This window comes from Xyrauchen texanus, chromosome 2 (genome assembly GCF_025860055.1).
Source record: "Xyrauchen texanus isolate HMW12.3.18 chromosome 2, RBS_HiC_50CHRs, whole genome shotgun sequence".
In the NCBI taxonomy this organism is placed as follows: domain Eukaryota; kingdom Metazoa; phylum Chordata; class Actinopteri; order Cypriniformes; family Catostomidae; genus Xyrauchen; species Xyrauchen texanus.
Genome location: NC_068277.1, coordinates 19012900 through 19029758, shown reverse-complemented (window position 1 = coordinate 19029758; position 16859 = coordinate 19012900). Strand labels below are relative to the sequence as shown.

Sequence of the window (16859 nt, the reverse complement as noted above, 5' to 3'; positions counted from 1 at the left end):
TTTCATTACTGTTAAAATCGACACATAACCGTATCTGACACTTAGAGCTCACTTACACAGGCGTGTTCTCACTACATCAGTTTTGGTGGGAAAAATTTGCATATTAACTGTCACAGCTTGCTTAAGTCAAAACAAAAAAGGTTCCAGCTTGCTGACACAAAGTTTAACAGTCCAAGTACAAGCTGAACATCAAGTCCAGAAGTTGGTACTTGTATACCTTCTGGCACACTATCATACATGGAATAGTCAATGATTGGTTGCTGTACAGGTGTGATTGCAAAGCCTTGCAAATCCCAGAAAAGGTCACCCTGAAAAGGAAGCACTTCCAGGCACAGCTGGCTACCTCCCTCATTCAGATCAATACTGCAAAGACAGGCAGACCACCCAGAGCTGAAGAGAGGTCATCAACTCCCAAAAAGAAAAAAGATGCACTGCAATGTACTCAGAATACTCATATTCTGTACATTAGTATGTTGAATTGTGTTGTGAAGTGAAAAGTTTAGTAGTGACATTTTGCAACCCTAAATGCTCAGCGTTGCATTTCATCAAAATATGCATAAACCTTGTATTTTTTTATAATCATTATCTTGTCTAAGAGTGAAAAACAATTGTCAGGAACATCAATGCTTGGGTCTCTCAGGGTTAAAATAGTAATCCACAACAAATTAGTAATTATTTCCTCTAAAATTGTAATGAGATTATTTGACTAATTACGTAATAGGAAAAAGTAATCACATTAGTAATTACTTTTGGTACTTTTAATACCTTTTGTTACTTTCTAAATCACCTTTTTGCTCAACAAATTCAAAATAATGTCTATATTTCTTGTTCATTGTTACACACATCATACACTCAGCAACTCTCATTTCTCCTTCACAATGACTCGTTTCAGGGCCATAATTCATGTATTATATATACATCAATAATACATTAGAAATAAGCATAACCCTATAATATACTTAAAAAGTAAAAGTAATTAAATTAATTGAAAGTCATTAATTGTAATCTGATTACAAGTTTTTTTAAATTGATTTTTTACAAAAAAGTAATTAGATAACAGTAACTAATTAATTTGTAATTGGATTACACCCAAAACTGACACATGCGCACACACACACACACACACACACACACACACATAAGAGTAAGGGTTTAAGAGTGATCATTGTTGGCAGGATTACTGTAAGCAAAACACAAATAAGACATTAAATCAAGTAGTTTATTATGTACCATCAGCAGAAGTAGTACCTTTATCATGATCATCAGCGACATTGACAGTGACAATCATTATACCGACCTGGTCCCCAACACACTTACACTGGCATATCTGCTTTCACAAGGCCAAACCACTTTTTTCTTTACTAGTGTGAAACATAATTCAGACAAACCAATTTGAGGCATCGAAGCAATATTTTTTGGCTTGCAACCCAATCATTTAAAAAAAAGTCCCTGTATTTCAGCTGAACAAACAAAACATAATGTTCCATAACCATAATGATGAACTAGTCTATTCCTAGTGTTAAACGATAATATTCAGGGCATTGTCACAATAAGGAAAATATTGCTTCTGTTTTTTTTATGCTACATTTAAACTGCTTTAAAATGTTAAAATTAAAAGTAAAAATTATAGTGTTCTTGCTTGATTTAATTCTCAAAAGCTTATTTGATAAACCTGTATACAAATCTGCATTCCCTTGAAAACACATATGCTAATCTCAAGACAGTCTGAATCTTTTGCACCCTGCACAAAGCAATTGAGTTGGCTAAATCTATAGTTTGAAAAAACTTCCACCTAGAGGAGTTCTAGAAGACAATTCATGCATCTATCAGAGGCTCTGGAATTCTAAGCCAAGTGTTTTAAATTCTAGAAATTCTGTTGTTGGCACATTCCATGAATATGGTATATTTTGGTATCTGACAACTTTAAAGAATTAAAGCACAAATCTCTTTTTTTCTCTTGGAAAACTATTAGATATGTTAAAAAAAAAAAAAAAAAAATAATACAGATTACACTGTGTCCCACAATTTGAGTGCAAGTCTGTTTCTGCATGAGTTTTCCCCTATTACAAAAAAGTGTAGCATTCTTTAAAATTGTGACAGAAGAAATAACATCAGCTGGAATCTCATTCCATTGTTTACCCCATTCATGGTAAGTGCCTGTTAATTCTGAAATTCAAGTATTCTGAGAGTCTATATTTCCTCCATCTAGCTATTAAAAACAGGTGAATAGATTAAACACACTGCACAGTCAAATACTGATGACACAGTTTACATTCTCATGGTTTAGATAGAACATGTCGACAGTATTGCATGAAAGTTTGCTTTTTCTTAAAGGTGTATTTAAATAATTTGCAGGACATGTGCAACATTTATATGCCCTGCTTAAGGATAACTGAGAGACCATGACTCCATGCTTTAAGCTTATATTAGGACCAAGCGTATGTATTCTGGCTTTAAATATACATCTGTCAATGTGTGTTTTTGTCGGTATATCAGTTTGTGTGCTTGAAGAATATATTAGAAGCTTGACAGCATAACACAAGTAGAACGATTTAAGCTGCATACATTTCTCAATTATTCAACACATTCAAATGTGTATATTGCAATGAGATCACTACTAAGATGTGTCTCACAAGGATCCACTCATATTCACAGTTACCAGGAGATGGATGTATCTTGGCACACTGATCAGTATTGACAGTGATTGGCCTACTTGTGACAATTGAGCCAATCAAAGATGAGCACAAAGGCTTTGATGGAGGGCAACATGCTGTATTTTTTATGTTTGTGAGGTGCTCTTCACTGTCAAGCTTTTCATGAGACAAAACTGGTGATATGCTGTTGTACAAATAAAGTGTTATTGACTAACAAACAATACATATAAAATACATACTGTCAACACAAAGTGCACTTCACAATGAACAAGAATTAGCATTGTAGTGTTAGCGGAGGATCTCCACATACATTAACTATGTTTCAGATAAGTTAAACAAATTTTCCATATTATTGGGGCTTGGGCTTCTGATCTTGCAGGAAGAAAATCGATCTATTAAACAAATATTTATGGTGAAATTCCTCTAGCACTTGAATCCCAGTATATTTTGTGGAAGTTTAATGAGGTTGCACTTTTGGTTTTGTCAGTAAAACAAAACATTTTTTTTTTTTTTTACTTGTGGTACACAGTTATATGTTGGCTATGTATAGTTTAATAACATTCCTTTGTGTACATCCCTGTTGATGAACTGTTCTGTTGTCCTTCGTCATCTTTGGAAGACGTGCCTATGGACTTGTCTTTCACAGTTCCATGCCCCGTGGTCCTTTCCATTTTTTGACCAGAGGGATCAAGGTATATTGAAAGTTCTTGCTTCTTTTATTGTGTATGTCCTTATATTTTACAAACAATTCCTTGCTATTTCTTTATTGCATAGATTTTACAAGTTTATATTAACATAACTTTTTTGTTCTCTAGATTAGAAAATTCCATCCTCTACCTATTTTTCAGGAAATGGCTTCACCTAAATGGCAACTCTCCTCACCATGCACAATCAACACTGGAAAGAAGAATGCATCTTGATATGTAGGAGGTCTGTCTCCTTCCCTTGCTTCCTCTTCTTCTACCTCCTCCGGTTGCTCTCTTCCCTCCCCTTCCCTCTCACCCTCTTCCTCTCTTTCCACCTCATTTCCAACCTCCTCATCACCTTCTCCCTCAAGCACTCTTCTGCTTTCTTCAACCTGTCTAGACCCCAAACCTAGGAAGTAACCTCCCCCACTTCCCTCTTCTCCTCTTGCTGCTAGTCCTCCACCAACACTGCGGGAATGGAAGAGGGAGGAAGGGCGAGGAGCCTGAGGACGCCCCAATGAGAAGCCACTCCTGCTCAGAACCAGCCTCCCTGGGCCTCCAGAACGACCTCCTGACCTGCTAGCTCTCATCCCAGCCATCGTTCCACTCAGCAGGGCTGCTGTTGGGCCTCTTAGCCTGGAGGGCAGGGAGGCACTGCTTGTTGTGTGGTGGCAGCGAGGACAGCTCTGGAGCAAGTAAGCTGAGGCAAAGGCCACTGGAAGGGTTGGGCCAGCCCCTGTTAAGTTAGTCCCTTGTCTGGCTGGAGGAGTGTTGGTCCCCTGGTTGGCACCTGAACCAGGATCCATCAACAAAGCCTCAGAGTAGCTGGGCACCATTTGCTGGTTGCAGCGAATGTGCCACTCCAGCTCTGTCATGTCCACTGTATTAACACGAGAAATGGCACGATAGCTTGATCCAATGCCGCCTCCATTTCCAGGTCCATTTCCATTTTCGGTGCCCCCACCATTCTCAGTTATGTCCCCCCTACTATTATCATCAACATCACCAAACAGTTTTTCTACGTGGTAGTGCACATATGCAGTGCGATACTCTGCAACAACCCGAAGTGGCCAGGAAAGGAGTAGGGCTGAGGCCAGCCAAAAAACTTTGCACCTGGCATACCAGGGCTGTCTGTCAGGGTCAGGGAAGGCTAGAATGTGCTCACGGAAGTCCACATTCTTTAAATGCATTCCCTCTCGTGCCTCCATGTAGTCATCCAGTCCCTCATTTTCACCAAAAAATCGTGCACGCTGAGTGAGGTACGCAGCCTCCGCCCGAGCACAAGAAAAACTAAAGCATTTTGTGAAGCGTAGCCGTACAGCCGGGTGATCAATTAGGCCCCTTAGCTCCTTTGATACATCTTTAACACCATACCGTGCATAATCAAACTCTGAACCTGCTGCATGTGTGTTTACACGTTCATGATACACTTGTGTGGTAGTATAGGCATCCCCATTGCGGTAGCGTGTCACCTGTCTTGTCCGTCGCACATAGTGGTAACTGATGGCTTTCCACCAGATGCAGGGTGTAGCCTGCTGCAGCCTCTGAACACGCTCGTACACTTCCACAATCTCTGCTTGAGCCAACATGGCTGTCTTGGAGTAACAGTGCCAACATTCCACCAGATAAACCACGTACAGCATGGCCAGAAAAGCAAGAGGAATATAAATGTAGCCACTGGAACAGGGACTCTCAAGTTCCTGTTCTTCAGGGATGTAGACACTGGCACTAGCTAAGGTTGTAGAGGGGTCTCCAGGCTCAACAACTGCAGCCTCTGGCTCTGTTGGAGCTAGAACTGGAACTTTGCAGAGGTTGCACCAGGCCAGTGTGCCGAAACAGCCGAACATGAGCAAAGTGATGAGAAGACACTTCCAGTGAGACTCTCGACACAAAGAGGCAGCTAAGGACTGCTTCACTGGATGCTGCTGCAGAAAGGTAGGGACAGAGAATAAAGTAGAGTGAGAAAGGTGACAGTGAGAATGTAGGAAAAACAATGAGAGAAAAAAAGCTATATCTCTCCCAAGAATTTTTTTTTTTTACAGAATTAAACCTTCAAACGGATTTTGAATCTTTGTTTGAAAATGTGAATATAGCCTAGTGAGCCAGCCAGTCAGTGTAAGATGCTTAACATGCATACACACACACACACTGTGCATGTGTGTGTGTATGTATATATATATATATACACATATACTATATATGTATATATATATATATATATATATATATATATATATATATTATATATTAGGGCTGTCGATTTAACGTGTTAATTCAGAGCGATTAATTTTATAAAAAATAACGCGTTCAAAAACATTTGCGCAATTAATATTCCTTCCCCCGTATAAGGAAGATTCCGGAGAAATACAAGCTTGTAGTACCACCTGTTTACTACAGAGGGCAGTAAGTGAAACTTGAGCAGTATGAAAACGCGCAGTTTATACAGTGAAGAAAACAACCTTCAGCAGAACACAAACATGCGTTACGTTCTTGATGGAACACTTGATGGATCTCAAATCCGAACTAAGTGATCTCAAGATGTGTTTAAAGATTGAGTATTAAACTATATTTAAATTGACACAGTGACCTAAAAATGTTATGTTTATGATGCAATGCACCAGAGACGCTACACAAGCATGTCTGACGCAGATGTAAATTTATGGGTCCTTAAACAAGCCCTCATAATAAATCTCCAACTGATTGACAAATTCACTTGTGAAATGGATTGCTGTGAACTGTATGCCAATGATTGGCTTATGATCAATAATATGGTAGTAAACAATACATTGTATTCTAAAGCCGCTTTTTGTATTGTCTTATCAATGATTAACTCTGCCACAAGAATGCCACATTTTAATTATCTGAATATTTTAATTATCTGAATATTTTATATATATATATATATATATATATATATATATATATATATATATCTATATATACACACACACACATATCTCTCTATATATACACACACACACTATCTATCTATCTATCTATCTATCTATATCTATATACATATACTATATATATATATATATATATATATATATATATTTATTTAACAATTATATATATTATATATAATTGTTAAATATTTAAAGATAACTATGTATAATTTTCTCACCAAATATTTGTATATGCGATTAATTAATCGGTACACCATGTAATTCATTCGATTATAATTTTTAATCGATTGACAGCCCTAACATATATATACACACAAATAAATATACATACACAAACATGTGAGGGGTGTACTCACTTTTGTGAAATACTGTGTATATATTACACATATACATATACACACACTAACAAAATTGAGTACACCGCTTACATTTTTGTAAATATTTGATTATATCTTTTCATGTGACAACACGAAAGTGACACTTTGCTACAATGTAAAGTAGTGAGTGTACAGCTTGTATAACAGTGTAAATTTGCTGTCCCCTCAAAATAACAACACACAGCCATTAATGTCTAAACCGCTGACAACAAAAGTGAGTACACCCCTAAGTGAAAATGTAATTTAGCCATTTTCCCTCCCCGGTGTCATGTGACTCGTTAGTGTTACAAGGTCTCAGGTGTGAATGGGGAGCAGGCTCTCACACTCCCTCAAACTGGTCACTGGAAGTTCAACATTGCACCTCATGGCAAAGAACTCTCTGAGGATCTGAAAAAAATAATTGTTGCTCTACATAAAGATGGCCTAGGCTATAAGAAGATTGCAAAGACCCTGACACTGAGCTGCAGCACAGTGGCCAAGACCATACAGCAGTTTAACAGGATAGGATCCACTCAGAACAGGCCTCGCCATGGTCGACCAAAGAAGTTGAGTGCACACGCTCAGAGTCATATCCAGAGGTATGAGTGCTGCCAGCATTGCTGCAGAGGTTGAAGGAGTGGGGGGTCAGCCTGTCAGTGCTCAGACCATAAACGCACACTGCATCTAACTGGTCAGCATGGCTGTCGTCCCAGAAGGAAGCCTCTTCTAAAGATGATGCACAAGAAAGCCTGCAAACAGTTTGCTGAAGACAAGCAGACTAAGGACATGGATTACTGGAACCATGTCCTGTGGTCTGATGAGACCAAGATAAAGTTATTTGGTTCAGATGGTGTCAAGCGTGTGTGGCGGCAACCAGGTGAGGAGTACAAAGACAAGTGTGTCTTGCCTACAGTCAAGCATGGTGGTGGGAGTGTCATGGTCTGGGGCTGCATGAGTGCTGCCGGCACTGGGGAGCTACAGTTCATTGAGGGAACCATGAATGCCAACACGTACTGTGACATACTGAAGCAGAGCGTGATCCCCTCCCTTCGGAGACTGGGCTGCAGGGCAGTATTCCAGCATGATAACGACCCCAAACACACCTCCAAGATGACCACTGCCTTGCTAAAGAAGCTGAGGGTGAAGGTAATGGACTGCCCAAGCATGTCTCCAGACCTAAACCCTATTGAGCATCTGTGGGGCATCCTCAAACGGAAGGTGGAGGAGCACAAGGTCTCTAACATCCACCAGCTCTGTGATGTCATCATGGAGGAGTGGAAGAGGACTCCAGTGGCAACCTGTGAAGCTCTGGTGAACTCCATGCCCAAGAGGGTTAAAGAAGTGGTGGAAAATAATGGTGGCCACTCAAAACTTTGGGCGCAATTTGGACATTTTCACTTGTACTGAGGGGTGTACTCACTTTTGTTGCCAGAGGTTTAGACATTAATGGCCGTGTGGTCAAAAGACTGCCAAAAGTTTTGAAACACTTGACTGAAATGTTTCTCATGATCTTAAAAACCTTTTGATCTTAAGATGTATGCTTAAATATTTTAAATTCGTTTTGGAGACAAAAATATAATTGTGCCACCATATTTATTTATTTCATTATAAAACTAAAATGTAATTTAAAAATGTTTTTTTTTTTTTTTTAAATTGATAATTAAGAAGAGCAGCCACTAAGTGCCTGTTATATAGATGGGAACTCCTTCAATTCGGTTTAAAGAGCTTCCCAGGGTGATACCTCATATGTTAGTGGACTCAAGATGGCGCCGAGTATGGCTGCTGCGTTGCGAGCTCCGATACAACACTGCGGTTTATTGTTTGTTTTGTTTACAGTTCTTTGTTTTTTTGTCTTGGATGTTGTCTGCCTTATTGTTTACGACAGACAAACGCTTTTGGACATTGGTTCTACAATTACACATCGAAAACCGGACTTCAAATTCCTTAATGTCGACCCACTGTTTACAAACACGCTGGCGGAGCCCTTTGTCTGTGCTGCTCGGCCGCGGAAACGCAGAAGGAATAGAGGAAAACGAGCCGGCATTCTCATCAGAGTAAGACGTCATGCAAATCGACCCCCGCTACCCAGTATACTACTGGCAAATGTTCAGTGTCTGGACAACAAGCTCTGCGAGCTGAGAGCGCGGATCTCTTTCCAACGAGAGACGAGGGACTGCTGCGTTATATGCCTTACAGAAACCTGGCTGGCTGCGGAGATTCCAGACTCGGCCATCGAAATCACGGGCTTTTCTGTGCACCGAGCGGACAGAGCGAAAGACCTCTCAGGTAAAAGCAGAGTTGGTGGTGTATGTTTTATGATCAACAAATCATGGTGAGATCAGAGGAATGTACATTTCATAAAGTCTTTCTGCTCTCCTGACCTGGAATATCTCATGCTTATGTGTCGACCATTCTGGCTACCGAGGGAATTCACAGCGGTCATCATCACTGCTGTGTACATCCCCCCACAAGCCGACACAGACCGGGCACTCAGGGAACTGTATGGGAGTATAAGTGAGCAGGAAACCACGCACCCTGAGGCTGCATTCATTGTTACCGGGGACTTTAACAAAGCCAACTTCAAAACAATCGCTCCAAAATACCACCAACACATAAAGTTCAACACACGAGGGGACCGGGTTTTAGACCATTGTTACTCTCCTTTCCGGGATGGCTACAAATCCCTCCCCCGCCCCCCCACTTGGCAAATCGGACCACAATTCCGTTCTGCTTATGCCCGCGTACAGGCAGAAACTGAAACGGGACACACCCACCCTCAGAATGATCCAGTGCTGGTCGGACCAATCAGACTCTGCGCTACAAGACTGTTTTGATCACGCGGACTGGGAGATGTTCCGGTCCGCCTCTGATGACGACATCGAGGTTTACGCTGACAGCGTAACGTGTTTCATCAGGAAGTGCGTAGAGGATGTTGTTCCGACCAAAACAATACGGATATACCCCAACCAGAAACCACGGGTTAACGGTGATGTTTGCGCGGCACTCAATGCGCGGACCTCCGCTTTTAATTCTCCTAACACGGAGGAGCGTAAACAAGCCAGTTATGCCCTCCGTAACACCATCAGTGCAGCCAAACGCCAGTACAGGCACAAGCTTGAAGGTCAGTTCAACACCACTGACTCTAGAAGTATGTGGCAGGGAATTAACACCATCACGGACTACAAACGGAATAAAGACTCCGCCATGAACATTGCTGCATCTCTCCCGGACGAACATAATACATTTTATGCTCGTTTTGAGGACAATAACACCGCCCTCGCGGAGAGAGCAGCAACATGGGCAGCAACACCTCCTCATCACTGACCCTCAACACTGGAGCGCCGCAGGGCTGTGTTCTTAACCCTCTCCTGTATTCCCTATACACGCATGACTGTGTGGCAACACATAGCTCCAATACCATCATTAAAGGGTAACTAAACCCCTGCTCAGAGTCTGACTCCACCCACTAGCAATATTTGAAAAATGCTCGAAAAGTGGGCAGACCCCAGCGGGGATAGAGGGGACGAACCGAGGGGGGGGGGGGGGGTGCACCTGAGACCCGTAGTGACAGATTAATTGACAGCTGCTGTCAGACTCTAAAATAGAGTGACGCAAGTAGCTTTGCCACGGAGCGGTCTTTTGAAGTCGAGGATCTTTCTCCCCCACCTTCACCTGATGTGGAGGAGGGTGAATTGTCTGTGGACACAGGGCCGGAGCCATATCAATTCGAGCCGCTGGCTCAAACTGCGGTTTTAACTCCCTGTTGAGCATCCGAGTGAGCATTCACCTTCACTCGCGTGCAGGAAAAAAAAAAACGAAACGCTGTTCAGTGATGTTTATCCTTTTAGCAGGATTTTTATTTAGCAAGCTTCACTTGAACATAACATCAGTAAGCTGTTCTCTCAACTTAGAAGAATGTGATGTAAAGCATAACGTCATCATGTACAAAACCATATACCTCCAAATAAAACTATACAGGTAGTCAATACCGTAATACAATGTATAAGGGTGCAATACGCTTAACACTCCCGCATCGCTAACGCGCTTGTCGGCCCCAGAGGATTAACTTTAGCCAAACCATAAATTGTGATTCAAATATATATGATCACTCACCTCAAGACGCCGCTGAGGTGGTGGAGTCCATGCAGGAGGAGCAGCGCTTGGCACTGCGTCGCTTTCAGCTGAAGCTGTTTGGAGAAGCCCATTTCCACCTCCATTGGCGTTGGAGAAGCAATCCCGCGTAAAATGCAGTTTGCACACTACTACAGCTCTAGGCGGAACTCACGGTCTTCCAGAACAAGGACATGCAACCCCTGGCTCTAATTTCCAAGTCTGCTGGAAAGCTATACAGTCCAGCAGTGCTGTTGCAACCAGAAACACTACACCAACGTACCACCCTGACCACTGTACTAAATACAGATAATCTACGCTAACTTGAAGCTATCCTAACTGATGCAATACTATGCTACTAACTAACTATGCTTCTAACAATACTACACTAACAAATATGCTAATTAACTACCTAGGCTACACAAAATAATCTAAATAACTATATAAATGCTATGCTAAATAGATGCTAAAATACTCTATCCTGATCGCTTTCAATACTGCAATTCCAGCTCCTGACTCGCTACAGTGGTTTTGACTGAAACGAGATGGTTTTTATACTGCCATGGGCGTGGTAGCTCGTACCAAGGGCGTGGTGAGCTGGAACCTGCTTACGTCAGCTGTCACCGCTTACGCCACGAGCACCGCAAACAGCCAATAGGAAAATTCAACTGCAGTAGCCACCGTTCAACCCGAAGAGGGCAGCACTCAGACGTTTTTACACCATATATTGTAGAATTAAAACACTTTATACACAAATGTCAAAAAAATTACTTGAATCAACGACCAGTACTAATAAAGCCCCATTCTTACAGATCTTTAACTAAAGTTGGTTTAGGGTTTAGTTACCCTTTAAGTTTGCTGACGATATGACGGTGGTAGGTCTGATCACTGACAATGATGAAAGAGCCTACAGAGAGGAGGTGCACACTCTGACACGCTGGTGTCAGCAGCACAACCTCTCCCTCAACGTCAGTAAAACCAAGGAGCTTGTAGTGGACTTCAGGAGAAAAGACAGAGTACACAGCCCCATCACCATTAATGGAGCACCGGTGGAGAGAGTCAGCAGTGTCAAGTTCCTCGGTGTCCACATTACTGAGGAACTCACATGGTCCTTCCACACTGAGGCCGTTGTGAAGAAGGCTCACCAAAGCCTCTTCTTCCTGAGACGGCTGAGGAAGTTTGGAATGAACCACCATATCCTCACACGGTTCAACACTAGCACTGTAGAGAGCATCCTGCCTGGCTGCATCACCGCCTGGTACGGCAATAGCACCGCGCATAACTGCAAAGCCCTGCAAAGGGTGGTGCGAACTGCCAGAAACATCACCGGAGGGGAGCTTCCCTCCCTCCAGGACATATACACAAGGCGGTGTGTGAAAAAAGCTCGGAGGATCATCAGAAACACCAGCCACCCGAGTCATGGTCTGTTCTCACTACTACCATCAGGCAGGCGGTATCGCAGCATCAGGACCCGCACCAGCCGACTACATGACAGCTTCTTCCCCCAAGCAGTCAGACTGTTGAACACTTGATCTATCACGATCAATAATTAGCACTGCACTTTATTCATCTATAATCTCACACTGGACTGTCAACATATTCTCCTCAATTCAACTACTTATATATATTTCATATACTCCCACTTATTGCATATTGTGTATTCTATATTGTGTATTGTTTACTGTGCATTGTATATAATTATTGTGTTGTGTAAGTATGTGTACATTTGATATGTAAATTGTTGTTGTGTAAGTATGTTGTTTATTGTAATTGGTATATGTCTCGTCACTGTCATGACTGCTATGTTGCTCGGAACTGCACACAAGAATTTCACCTACTGTTGCACTTGTGTACATGGTAGTGTGACAATAAAGTGATTTGATTGAAGAAGTTGGTAGAGAAAATTTCAATAGTCAAGAAGATGCTAAAATATAACAGTTTTTATGTATTTTTTTTTATTTGGTTTAGTCACAACCTAATTCCCATAGTTCCATTTATGTTATTCCATAGTTTTGATGACTTTATATATATATTTTTTTTTCACATTTTAGAATAACAGTATATGTGTATATATATATTATATATATCACAAAAATCTATGAAGTAAAAAAAAAAAATCCACCTGGGTGACTAGGAACATTCAATTGTTCAGCCACGACTTCTTGTTTCACAAGGGTATAAATAAAAGGTAACATGCAGGCCAAATTCCCTTAATCAATCACAGTGGGTTAGACTAAAGAATATAGTTCTGATGTGCAGCAAAAGGTTGACGAGCTTCAGAAAATGGGAAGTGGCTATAAGAAAATAGCTAAAGCATTGAAAATACCCATTTCCACCATCAGGGCAATAATTATGAAGTTCCAATCGACTGGAAGTGTTAAGAATTGGCCTGGAAAAGGACTTGTGTCTATTTTGTCACAGACTCTATCAAATACCAACAGATAAAAAAAATAAAAACCTGGCTGCCTCTACCAGAAAGCTTACAATGGGCCCTGGTTGGATCTTCCAACATGATCCAAAACAAAAAGCAAAATCAACAAAATCAAGGTTCTGCCATGGCCATCCCATGTCCCCTGACCAGCACTTCATCTCCTTTAACAGTTTGGTGTGAAAAGTACAAATCAATTAAAAAACAACAGCAAAGCGACCTTGTGAAAATGCTGGAGGAAACAGGTAGTATATCCACAGTAAAACGAATCCTATATCGACATAACCTGAAAGGCTGTTCAGCAAGGAAGAAACCACTGCTCCAAAAATCTCCATAAAAAAGCCAGAGTACAGTTTGCAAGTGGACATGGGGACAAAGATCTTATTTTTTGGAGAAATGTCCTCTGGTCTAATGAAACTAAAATGTAACTCTTTGGCCATAATGACCATTGTGTTATGTTTGGAGGAAAAAGGGTGAAGGCATGCCGAAGAACACCATCACAACCGTGAAGCATGGGGGTGGCAGCATCATGTTGTGGGGGTGCTTTGCTGCAGGAGGGACTGGTGAACTTCACAAAATAGATGGCATCACGAGGAAGGAAAATTATGTGGAAATATTGAAGCAAAATCAAGAATTCAGCCATGAAGTTAAAGCTTGGTCGCAAATGGATCTTCCTAAGGACAATGACTCCAAGCATACCACCAAAATTGTGGCAAAATGGCTGAAGGACAACAAAGTAAAGGTATTGGAGTGGACATCACAAAGCCCTGACCTCAAAACAATATTAAATTTGAAATCGTTTGCTCCAGTGATTAAAGCACAGCAAGTTTGCAGTTCATGGTTTGAAGCATAGGACAGAGAATAGAACAGCACAAATAGAAATAATGCAGACATGAGAGAGAATTATTTTTTACTACAGACAGGATATTAGAAAAAGTCCTGAGTCAGGCCTACAAACCTGACTCAGTTACACCAGTTCTGTCTGGAGGAATGGGCCAAAGTTCCAGCAACTTATTGTGAGAAGCTTGTGGAAGGCAACCCAAAACATTTGACCCAAGTTAAAAATGTAAAGGCAATGCTACCAAATTCTAACAAAGTGTATGTAAACTTCTGACCCACTGGGAATGTGATGAAATAAATAGATGCTGAAATAAATTATTTTCTCTATTATTCTTTTAAAGTAGTGATCCTAACTGACCTAAGGCAGGTAATGTTTTCTACGATTATATCGGGAATTGTAAAAAAACTGAGTTTAAATGTATTTGGCTAAAGTGTATGTAAACTTCTGACTTCAACTGAGATGTGTGTGTGTGTGTGTGTGTAGTGTGTGTATATATATATATATATATATATATATATATATATATATACACACACACATATATACACACACACACAGGGTTGGGGAAGTAATGGAATACGTATTTCAAATACAAAATATAAGTAACTGTATTCCACTACAGTTACAATATAAATCATTGGGAATTAGAATAAAGTTATATTCAAAAAGCATTTTGTTAACTGAAGAGATCACTTTGCATTTTATTGTCATTTGTTGCATTTAATATTTAGTCCTTTCAGATAGAAAACATTTATAAATATAAATGATGTGATCCAAAGTGCATTCATACGAGCAGACAGAGAATTTGAAGTCTGGAGAAGAAACTGAAATAAACCTGGTGTAAATTGTCAGCTTTACAATAAGCTAAAATGCTACTTCTAGCCATTTTACATGCACATTACACGGCAGTAAGTCTGGTCTGCAATAAGCCACATTATTCCAGATAAGTCAATTGTCCGAAAAGGTATGATAATTGTGCTATTTTATTATCAAATTTTATTTCATAAATGAGCATTATGGATATCGTCATGTAGATTTTTATATATTTTTTCCTGAGAATATTAGTCTGAAATTCCTTTGACATTTTCAGTCAAACATCACTTTACCTCTACAGTTAGACCTTCAAAGAAAGGCCATTACCATTCTTCAATTGTCTATCTTTTCAATTAACAGGAAACCCCATAAGAATCATTCTCAGTTGTTACATTTCAAATATGTAGAGCGTCAATCCTACCCTAAATACTTCAATACCCCTACTATTGAAAATCTATAATTCTTTTAAAAAGGTGGCCAATTGAACAAATAGGGAATGCTAAATACTTTAGCTCTGTGAAATGTACAGAAATAGCTTTCTCTCTCTTGTAGCCTATAAGTGCAGTTATTTTAAAACTGCATTTCTAATGACACAGCTTTCTTCCCTTCAAACTCTCTCCATTTCAATTGATCATCATGTAACAAGAGACAGGAGGTTAACTCAGCACCAATGAATAAACAGGAGAGAGAGAGAGAGAGAGTGACTGTAGTTTGTAAATACAAAGGGCCTGGAGGTCAGTGCGGACTCTGGTCTTGGGCAGCTTTGTCACAGATTTGTTGACCTACCTTAAATCATTATCTAACTTAAACAACACAGACCTTCTTTGATCAACTGGTAAGAGCACATCTATCAGACTGAAGAGCATTGTGAATGTAAAAGGGAGAGGGCTAAATTAATTAGATGATAGATAGAGACCGACCCCTGGGGAACAGCAAGGCCTGAGAGAGAGAATCCACTCACCCTTGGAGGACAATATAATACGAATCGCTTTATGTGGTGACATGATACATTACAACATTATCTAACTGTAACTCACTAGCTAGCTACTATGATTTGTGGGCATGCCGTGCAGCCAACTGGAAGCAGGACAATTTTGGGAAAACAACTAATGCCGTAGCCTACAGAAGAAAAACATGGAATTCAGGGAGAACTTGTTTAATACAATCAAAAAGCTAAATACCGATCAGTGTGTGGCTTAATCACATAATGTCTGACACAAATTAGAATGTACCCGTGAATTTTAAGAAACAGAAATATTTAAATCGGGGTTGCAGCCAGAATTTTTGAATGGAAACATGCCCTCGCCTCACCTCTTCCCTCCCAGAACCGTTCAGAAGGGGCTCTTCTGCATCAACCGTCGTCTCTTGCATCTTTGCACCGTTCCTCTAACCGGGGGGGGGGAGGCCCCGAGGATGGCCGGGGAGAGATTTAGAATGTGACGGCCCACGACCGGGGCTTCCCCTGCGGGTAAGTCACCCGATCCGCCGCGTCTCGGTTCCTCCAGCGCGGCAACCTGGGCGCATGATCAACGCCACATTACCCAACCGGATGTGTCTCCTCCTTGCCCTTCACACATTAAGTGCATGCATATCTTCTCAAATAGTCTCTCGGTTCTGACCATTTCACCACTAGCTTCATCACCTTCACTGTGTTGTTGTTATTGTTATAGCCGTATGTCCAGAAACATGGATGATGGGAAGATGATGCATCGAGAATATCATAACACGCACGCCTATCTGAACGATGGATGCAGTAAGCAAAACGTCAAAACACATTTCCACGAAAGCAACCCGCGTGGATTCAAGGCGCCCTTCTTGTTTTCGTCGAAATTCGTTTTTTCTCCTTGAGGGTGATTCAGAGGACGTCAGCGGAGTCCCACCAATCTCCTGCAGGCAGGGCAGCTGTTACCTCAACGCTCCTTTCTTAACACTGTTGTCACCGACCTGCACTAAAATAATGCAACTGTTGCCAGTAATTTGCACAATGTCACCCTTGCAATTCTTTCCCCCACATTAATGCCACGTATGCTTTTTTTTTTTATTAAAAAAATATATTTTTATT

The 16859-nt window shown here is 40.9% G+C and overlaps 1 protein-coding gene across 1 annotated transcript; it reads right to left on the bottom strand.

Annotated features, from left to right (window-relative positions):
* Positions 1-873: 873 nt before the first annotated feature.
* Positions 874-16727, bottom strand: LOC127657410 (transmembrane protein 151B-like). The gene is made up of 2 exons (XM_052146180.1): positions 16109-16727; positions 874-5265 (listed from the first exon to the last, which is right to left on the bottom strand). The coding sequence occupies exons 1-2, from the start codon at positions 16166-16168 to the stop codon at positions 3499-3501; spliced, it is 1827 nt and encodes a 608-aa protein (XP_052002140.1). The 5' UTR covers positions 16169-16727; the 3' UTR covers positions 874-3498.
* Between the last annotated feature and the right edge of the window lie 132 nt (positions 16728-16859).

Coding starts and splice junctions, on each gene's coding strand:
- LOC127657410 (XM_052146180.1), bottom strand. CDS start 16,168: ATGCAAGAGACGACGGTTGATGCAGAAGAGCCCCTTCTGAACGGTTCT. Junction 5,266..16,108: donor ACGGTTCTGGGAGGGAAGAG/GTGAGGCGAGGG, acceptor ACCTTTCTGCAG/CAGCATCCAGTGAAGCAGTC.